General features: G+C 68.8%; 2 protein-coding genes across 2 annotated transcripts; one reads left to right on the top strand and one right to left on the bottom strand.

Moving 5' to 3' along the window:
• Positions 1 to 1,144: 1,144 nt before the first annotated feature.
• MNEG_10819 (cysteine synthase A) lies at positions 1,145 to 2,564 on the bottom strand (the record flags this gene model as incomplete). The annotated part of the gene is made up of 5 exons (XM_014040710.1): positions 1,145 to 1,261; positions 1,593 to 1,670; positions 1,881 to 1,938; positions 2,249 to 2,351; positions 2,531 to 2,564. 5 exons carry the CDS (start codon positions 2,562 to 2,564, stop codon positions 1,145 to 1,147), a joined length of 390 nt encoding a protein of 129 aa, XP_013896164.1.
• A 1,403-nt stretch (positions 2,565 to 3,967) lies between these two features.
• On the top strand, positions 3,968 to 7,406 carry MNEG_10818 (hypothetical protein; the record flags this gene model as incomplete). The annotated part of the gene is made up of 8 exons (XM_014040709.1): positions 3,968 to 3,989; positions 4,602 to 4,684; positions 4,881 to 5,105; positions 5,357 to 5,437; positions 5,699 to 5,935; positions 6,191 to 6,389; positions 6,626 to 6,729; positions 7,194 to 7,406. 8 exons carry the CDS (start codon positions 3,968 to 3,970, stop codon positions 7,404 to 7,406), a joined length of 1,164 nt encoding a protein of 387 aa, XP_013896163.1.
• Between the last annotated feature and the right edge of the window lie 1,721 nt (positions 7,407 to 9,127).

Below are 9,127 nucleotides of genomic sequence, written 5' to 3'. Positions count from 1 at the left end.
GTGTGGTGAGAGGTGGGGAGGAGACGAGGGTGGCGGCGCACGTAGGCTGTTTGCGGGGCGGAAGGGGTTGGGCGTAATTGACTGCCAGGTGACGCATGTGGGGCCGGCAGGCGCGGTGCAGAAACGCCGGCCCACGGCAGACTGGTCGGCCGGGCCTCCGTGGCAGCGCCGCAGCCGCCGTCGCATTTGTGCTGCCCGCACCTTGTTCAACCGCAGCGGCCTCGACAGGCCCCTGCCTGGATTGCTCAAGGCCCCCATCGCTGCCCAGAAACACACCGCTCCCAACCCCATCCACACCCAGCCCCCGTGCCGCGCCCGCAATGCCATGGCGAAGGACGCGCGGCCCGCGCCGTCGCAAAGCCCCAGCCGCAGCAGCGAGGGCCGTGCGCGCAGATCCCCGGCCCCGCGCCAAGACACCCCAGTGCGAGCCGTGGTCATGCCCCGACGACCCGCCGCCCGTGCGCCGGCGCCGCCCCACGCCCGTCCCCCGACATGGGCCCTCGCAACTCCAGATGGTGTCAGCAGACCCGGTTTCGGCCCGCGAGTGGCTGAGCAGTGTGCCTCAGCGGCGTGACTAAGCGGGCTAGACCCAAGCCGCGTCGCTGCGGCGCACGGCCGCGGGGCGCGGCGCCGCAGGGCGCAGCGAGTAATCGGATCTACACCCAGCTTGGACGCCAGCCGGCCCGCTTGCGCCCCTACGTGCAGTTTGCCCGCGCAGCAGCCGCCCTGATCACCCACGGGGACACCCAGCCCAAAATGGACGCGACAACGCCACCGCCAGCCGCGCGCTGCCGTGGTGCGCCACGCAGTTGGCCGAAAGCTCAGAGCGCGACCTGGGCGGCGCTAGCCGTCCACGCCACATGCAGCACACACGACCGCCTCGGGCCCCGCCTGACACCGGGCAAAGCCGCCTCTGCCCGCCCACGTCCAACAAAAGCAACACACCAGCTCCCTCCAAGACTGCACACTCGTGAAGAGTTTCAGACGCCAATATTGTGCCCAAAACAACCGGCCAAGCGCGCCGCCAGCCAGTCCACCACCAAATGTCGCGCCTGTCGCACCCGACCAACCAGCCCGCCAGCCATGAAAGCAGCATCGCCCCCCAAAAAACCGCCCAGGTCCGCCCAGCCCAGTCCAGTCCGATTCAATCCGGTCCGCGCACCTTCATGCCCTTGGCGGGGTCGGTGAGCACCAGCTCGGCGCCGAAGGCGCGCAGCAGGATGCGGCGCTCCAGGGACATAGAAGCGGGCATGGTCAGGACCTGCGGTACAGGTTGGCGGTACGGGTGACAGGGGTGATGCCCGATTGCGTGTCCGTACCGCTGAATGATGCTGTGTGACGGCGGGCGGTCTGCCGGCCGCGCGGCTGGGCCGCCAGCCCGCATCGGCGCAGCGCTTTTCAGCGTGCGGGCGAGCGGGGCTGCAAGGACCCGACACAAGACGGTGCCGCTTTCGCAGCGACACGCGCAGCCAGGGGCGGCGCAGCGTTTGCAGCTGGGGCGCGGCGGCCGCGCTGCTCGTCCCGCCGTACGCGGCCGCCTCGGCCTCTCGCGCCCGCCATTTCGGTTGAAAATCCATTGCAGAGCCACCCACCAGCTTGTAGCCCTTGGCGGCGGCGATGAATGCCAGACCAATGCCCGTGTTTCCGCTGGTCGGCTCCACAAGGGTGGTCTAGGGGCGATGACATGAGGGGGGTGACAAGGTGCCGGGTGGGGCGTCAGCCCTGGCGCAGTTTCCGATGGGCCTGAGTCAACCCCACCCCCAACCCCGTGCACCCAGGCAGGTGCAAACAGCTTTTGAGGACCTTCCCCCGCGCCTGGGCCGCGCGGCTGCTGCTTTTGATGAGCGCGAGGGCGCAGCTACCGCGCTTGTGCGGCGCACCTTGCCGGGGGTGATCTTGCCGTCGGCCTCGGCAGCAGAGATCATGCTGTAACCAATCCTGCGGTGCGAGTCCAAGGTTGCCAGTGCGGAGTGCTCATGCGCAAAGCCGCCGCGGGCCGGACCAGGTCGCGCGGCACGTCTGGAAGGCGCGTGGGCGGCCAGCCAGCTGGCAGTCTCAGGCGCGCCGCCGGCCGGCCACTGGCCGGCGCCCCGGGACGCCGCTGGCCATGCGCCGCTCGGCGCGGCGGCTCGGCGGAGCGGGAGGAAGGCGCGGAGTATCTGTGGCCGCGCGGGGCGGGCGGCGATGGCGGCCGCGGCGCAGGGTGTGGCGCATGGGGCAGCGGCGCATGGGGCGGCGCCGCGCGCACCTGTCCTTGACGCTGCAACAGGGTTCCATGATTTCGAGCTTACAGGCCACCTTGCCCACCGATCCCTCGTTCACGCGCTTCAGGAACACCATCGGCGTGTTGCCTGCGGGCGGGAGGAGCCGCCGCGGCCGTCGGGGCCGGCGGGAGGGGCCCCCAAAGGGAGCGGTCCCTGCTGGCGCCTCGACAAGTCCATGTTGCGTCACTCGGTCGCTACAGGGCCGTGCTAGACCCTGGCCGAGCGCAGGCAGCCCCTGCATCACGTTCTGCATCCCGTGGCCCCACCGATGAGCTCGGTAACGTCCTTGGCGATGTTCATCTTTGCGGCGGTCGCGGTGGCGTTTGTCTTCACGGTGTCACGACGGGAGGAGTGCTTCTGCAAGTATGTAGGTATGGAAAAGCACGAGTCGGTCAGCGTGAGCCCTTGCGCCCGGTGTCGCTGTCTCGCACCCACCCGTGACCCGCTTGCCCCAGATCTGCGCCGACAGCATCCCGCGCCAGTTCCACGCGCATGTTTCAGAGCATGCTCCAATAAGCGTTGCGCACGTTGCCCATGCCGCGGGAGAAAGATCGCTGAGCGAGGGCCGACGAAGCCTGCATCGCTTGAGAGAAGCCTTCGCGCTTTCTTGGAAGCGCTGATACGAGCGAGACCTACCGAGCTTTGTACGTCGACGTCCGCGACCCCAGCACATTGGTTCCTTCGAAGCACCGCCTCGAGTGCCTGGGCCGGGTGCCGACCAGACGGTGATGTAAGGCGAAGCCCATCGCCACGCGCGACGCGCGCCGCGAGCCAGCGGCCTGCCGGCAGTTGCACACAAGAAACAGAGACTACACCGCCATTCACACACCCAGCGCGGCCTGCTCTTTCTCTCCTTTGTCGATCCCGTTTACCCCAGCTGTATGTTGTACGTAGAGTGTGCTTCCCCGCGGCTTCATGTCACCCGAACCAGTGCCGTCGCCGCAGCCTGTCAACGGGCTGGAGGGCCACTAAGCCGGGCGAAGCCGCGGTCGTCGAGACCCATGTGCGTCAAACTGCGCCAGCCCTGTCGCTTCTGTAGACCCCCCCGCAGCCGGCCCTGCGATCCCGCCACACCCACCAGAATGGGGAACCCCCACCCGGCTAAATGCATGCAAGGTGCATGGCGCATGAGCGACCCATGGTCCCCGTGAGGTCCAAGTTTATGGTGCTGCAAACTCCAACAGAACGACAGCAGGGGGCGCTAAAATCGCCGTCGCTCGCACCGCCCCCACGTGCGCCGTGGACTGAGCCCCCCGCCTCCACTCGGCAGTCGCATCGCCGGCCGCAAGCCGCGCCAAAACAAGCAGCCGGCAGGCGGACGCTCTGTGTAACGGCTGGCTGGCCGAAGGCCAGCCAGTGTCATCCGCGCGACCGCATCCAAGCTGAAGCTTCCTATACGTACGGGCCCATGCGCTCCCCTGTGGCACCGCACCTGGCAAGTCGATGTGTTGAGCAGCACGCTGCCCTCAGAATCCCTGCCGCCCGTTCGGCAAACCCGTGAGATATGTTTGCGCATGCCGTTGGAAATAGCAGGCCGCCGCCGAGTGGCGCGTGGCCTTTGCGGGGAGGGGGGGGCGTCTTGAATCCTGCCCCTGGCGCCGGCTTCGGCCTTCACTTGGTATCACTTGTCAGCACACTCTCTCCCACAGGATGGCTCCGCACAAGGTCATTGGTTTATGTTGCCTCCCCTTCTGTGGGCACGCATGACTGGCAGTTCAGGGACAGGTGGGTGTTCATAAGTTGGGGAGGGCACGGGGGGCACATGCTCTGCGTCAACCTGTGCTCCAAACGCATCCACGCACCAGCTGCATTGGAGTGAACGGGGGTGGTCCAAGAGCGGTTTGCCCCGCGTATCATCACATTGCGCTTTTAATTCATTTTTGTTGTGGCCAATTGACCGCCCTCTCTATTTTGCAAACGCCCGTGTCAGAGGCACTGTCGAGTCCGGTCGGAACCGGCTTTGATGTTGCCCCAAATGCGTGCCATTGGCTCGCAAACGCGAGTGAACTCGTCATGCGTTCGCCGCATTGGTCGCACAGGGGTGGCTGCGCGCCGAGCCGGTGCGCGCTTTGCAACGCCTCCAACCAGGGGGAGGGGGAGATGCGCGGCCCGCCTCGACGCCCCGCAGCGTGTGCCCGTTGCAGCAGCATCTGTTGGGATCTTTCGCACCTTATAGCCTCCTTGAGCTGTTTGCTGCACTTGCACCCCGCAGACACCCGCCCAGCCGGCCGCCAATAGTCCCCCGACCGGACCAAACCACCGACACTGCAGCCTGCCGCCCACACCCGCCGCCGCCCCGCCTCCCTCGCGACCAACCCCCGCGCTTTCTCCGCGCAGTGCGCGCGCCGACTGTGCCATCTGTTGCTGCAGTGGCGGAGCCCGTGACTGAGGAGGTGCCGCAGCCGACCGCGGCGGAGCAGGTGGGGTCCCCCGTCCCCAGCCCTTGCCGTGCGCCCGCACGCCCTGCCCCCACGCACGCGCAAACACACACACCCACGTGTGCCGCCAGACCAGCGGGCCCCGCCCTCCTCCCCTCCCTCCACCCCTCGCCGCCCGCCATCTCCAAGAAACGAACCACCGCCGACGCGGCCGCCCGCTCTCGCCCCACGCCCCCAGGCCGCCGCTGCCGCGGAAGCCGCCCAGCAGCTGGCCGACAGCGCCACGTTCGCGGTCGACACCCTGAAGGCCCAGCTGGCGGCGCGGGCCGCAGATTCCAAGGCAAACGCCAAGGTGGCCCAGGGCCGGGACGCGGGCCTGGAGGCTTACGACTCGTACGCGGAGGCGGCGGTGATGCAGATGCGCCGGCTGGCGCCGCAAATCGTCCGGCAGGACGACCGCAGGGTGGGTGTCTGGGCGGCCCGGACGACCTGGGCGGTCAAGGCTTGAGAGGCGCATAATGGGGTTGGCGGGGCCAAGGGCGACAGGATGGGCCCCAGCGCCGGGGCCGTCAGCACAGAGGCCCGTCGGAGCGGTGCCGCGCGCCGGCTCAGCGCAGCCAGCTGCCCCTGGCGCGCTGCGTGCGACGCAGCCCCCGTCTGCGTGCCGCGGTGACTGGTTGGCTCATGCCGCCTCACGCGCGCACACGTACGCAGACCCTGGCCCAGATTGACTATGTGTCGTCGACCGTCACTGTGACGGCCGACTCGCTCCGGAAGGAGGTCATCGCCGGCACGGTGCGCACCAGTGTTCCGTATCACAATCGGATTCGATTTCAAAATCGGGTTTGGATTGAAGTGGTTTGAATTCGAGAAGTGGCTGCGGTGCGGGGCTTGGGCTCAGTTGCACACCCTGCTGTTGTCCTACACCTGCCGCCCCTCTAGCCATTCGCTCGCCTCAACACACACACACACACACACACACACACACACACACACAAACACACACACACACGTGCACGCACACACACGCGCGCGCGCGCGCACGCACAACCACAGAAGCCGAGCGCCAAGGCCATCGCCGAGCTCTCGGTCAAGCTCTCCTCCGCCGCCTCCGAGGCGCGCAAGCTCGCCGTCGCTGCCGCCGCCGCGGCCGGCGCCGAGGCCGGCGCCAAGATCCGCGTCGCGCCCGAGCCGGGCTCCCTGGCCGCGGCCGCGGGGCGCGCGGCGCGGCTGTGGGGCGGGCTCGCGGTGCTTTACGCGGTCGACCAGGGCGTCAAGGCGGCGCTGGCGCAGGTGGGCGTGGCGGGTTTTTTGGGTGCGTGGGAGGGATAAGGGGCGGCGGCGACGAGGTGTCTCCTGTGCGGCCGCGGGAGGCGCCACCGCCATGGGTCCGTCGACGCCCCCGGATGCATTGCGTAAATCTTTTGGGATTCACAAACAAAGATAAGACGGGGCGGCCTCTCGAGTTTGCCGGCCCCCCTTCCCCCTTCTCAAGCCCCCCCCCTGAACCGCAAACCTCAAAACATTCAAACTTCTCGACCACCGCAGGCCGGCCTCAACCTGCCCAGCCCGGCCGTCGGCATGTTTGCCACCTTTGCAATCCTCGGCCTCGCCGGCCGCCCCGCCGCCGCCTCCGTGCTGCGCTTCTTCTCGCCCGCGCTGGAGTGGGCCGTCAGATGGCTGCCCATCCTGTTTGTGCCCGTCGTCGTGTCGCAGCCGCTGCCGGCGGCGCTCGCGGGCTTCAACGGTAGGCAGGGAGGGGCGGGGCAGGGTCGCGCGGCGGCGAGGGGCGTTTTGGGGACGCGCTCGCATCGACGCAGCACGGCCGGTCGGGCCACGCGCACGGCAAAAGCCAAGCGTCGGTCGTCACAGATGTACTGCAGGCCAAACCTGGCCTTCCATGCAGCTGCCAAAGAGGCGGCTGCCCTGACGGAGGCCTCTGCTTGACCCTGCCACTGACCCCCGCCGTGCCGCGCCCCGCAGGCTCCGCCGCGCTGCGCGCCGCCGCCGCGGCGGTGGTTGGGCTGGTAGCGCTCCGCCAGGCGGCGTCTGCACCCGCCATCCCCGACTTCGGCCTGAGCAGCCCGGTGGGTGCAAGCGGGAACACTGCACTTGATGCACGGCCGGCACACCATGCAATGCACGCCACGCACTTTGGGGGCCCTAGTTTAGGGTTTAGGGTTTAGGGGCTCTAAGCCCCAACCCTGAGTGCCATCAGCGGGCGGCGCATAGCGCTGAGCAGTCTGCGCTCGGCAGTCTGAACTGGGAGACCCTGCAATGCACACGTGACTCCGCACTCTGCAAAGTCAGCTCTCAGCCGGGGCAGGCTGCCTGCTAGCAGGCCGAACGCCTGTGTGGCGCGGGGGCCGCTCGCCAGCTGGCAAGCCAGCCGCAGGGCGTGGGAGGGCGTCTGCATGAGCCTGTGTGCGCAGGCAGGAATCAATGTCAGCTTGACCCCTTTGACATGGATCGAGTCAGCCTCGCCGTATCAGCAGCCAACACGCTCTTTCTCCTCCGCCCACCCCCCGCCCGCGTCCCCGCGCCTCCGCAGACCGACCCCGCGCCCGGCGCCAGCCCGCTGGCGGTGGTGGGCACGCTGCTGCTGACCGCGGGCTCGGCCTACGCGCTGCTGTCGGGCCAGCAGGCCGCGCTGGCGACGCTCGCGCTGCCGTTCGGGGCGGCCGCGGCGGTGTCCGCCTACCTGGCCGGCATCGCGCTGCACGGCGCCATCAGGGGCCGCGCGCCCGCGCCCGCGGCGGCGTGAGGTGCGCCTGCACGCCGGCGCCGCGCAAGCGTCGCTTTGGTGGCTCCGCGAGTCGCCGCGGGCAGCAGGCGCAGCTGTCACCCCAAGATGAAGAATCGCTCCCCTCAATGGAGCATCGCCCAAGGGCGGCGATAGCTCGATGCATTTGAAGTCCAGCAGGCGCAATTGGCGCCGAGCCGTTGAGTAGTACCCTGGCCCTTGCCAGTCCCCCCCTTTGCCCCGGAGCGGCAGATGCCCGCCGGCTCCCTTTCGTTGTTTCAAAGGAGCGCCGCGACACCGTTTGACCGATTTGACCAGGCCGGCAGCTACCAGCCACGGCTTCGGGCCGCCCGGCGGGCGTCGCAGCACACTGCGCAAGCCGCCGCGCGGGCTCTGGGCCCCGCCGCTATTGGGAAAGCACTTTGTACGCGCGCTGACAACGGCCCCTCCCGCCGCAGCGCAGATGCAGCCTCAAATGATCACCCCCTGAAGTCTTGCGGAGGGTCCCCGATTCCATCCAAGGATTTACACAGGCCAAAAAACGATCCCATTGCAAGTCGCCCTCGGCGCCTGGGCCGCAATTCTTCGCGGCGGGCGGCTGGAGCGCATGCCTATGGTGTGTAATGACTATCCCAACCGCGACGCGCTGACCTGGCAGCCACAAGGCGTGACGAGCATCAGCAAAGCAGCAGCGCCAACGCCCAGGCCCGTCCACTCGGCGCGTCGGTGGCGCTGACAAAGCGCCAGCCCTCCCCCATGGCTCGCCCGCCCCACCCTTCCGCTTCGCAGCGGTTACAACTCGGCGCAGCAGCGGCTGTCGAGCGCGTGTGCGGCGGCCCTCGAAACTTCTGCTCTGCAGGGCTCTGGCCGCCAGAGCGGCGGCCGCGCATCCCCCAAGCCTCAAGCCGCCACGGCACCAGGGGCAGGGGCGGCCGGCGTGCGGCGTGCGGCCCAGGGCAGGGCCCGCGGGTATGTGCGCATGCTGCTGCCGGGCGGGAGCGGGGGCGCTTACTGGCCGCTTGGGGGCCCCAGCGCTCCGTGGGGCAACGCGCGCCCGGCAAGGGCTGGCGGCCCCCAGCCCCATCTTCTTGGCGCAGTAGCTTAGGAGGCGGCGTTGACCACCTTGACGGTGTTGATCATCTCCTGCGATCGCAGGGGGCAGGGGCAGGGCGGTCAGGCGGCGCGGCCGGGGCGCAAGGCATGGTCGCGGCGCGGGCGCGCGACAGCTGGGCGGGCAGCAGTGCGCCGCCGCTGCCGCGCCTTCTGCTGCGGGGCGCCCGGCAGCGTCGTCCTGGTCTTGGGGCCGTCCGCCACGACAGGGCCTCGCCCTCTGCCGCGTGGCCCCGGGGCCTCGCCCTCAGGGTACCCAGCCCCCTCACAAGCCGGAAGCCAACAGACACACACACATACCCCGACGCACGTGTGCCCCCTCACACACACGCTCACGTACACACACATACACACACGCACGCACACACACACACACACACGTGTTTCAAAACACACACACACACACACCAAACAAAACACCCGTGACGATCAACCCCTCCCATGGCCTTGAGCACCCCCACCACCAGCTCCTGCCCCCCCCCACACACACGAAACACACACACACACGCGCGCGCGCGCATGCTTGTGCGCCCCCCGCACCTCGCCCATGGCCTTGAGCACGCCCACCACCAGCTCCTGCCCCGACGAGAACTGCTCCCTGATGTTCTCCGCCAGCTTGTCGCTCTCCTCGG

Source organism: Monoraphidium neglectum, assembly GCF_000611645.1.
Source record: "Monoraphidium neglectum strain SAG 48.87 unplaced genomic scaffold scaffold02472, whole genome shotgun sequence".
Lineage (NCBI taxonomy): Eukaryota > Viridiplantae > Chlorophyta > Chlorophyceae > Sphaeropleales > Selenastraceae > Monoraphidium > Monoraphidium neglectum.
Note: the sequence above shows the minus strand (reverse complement) of the source record. Positions and strands in the feature narration are given on the sequence as shown.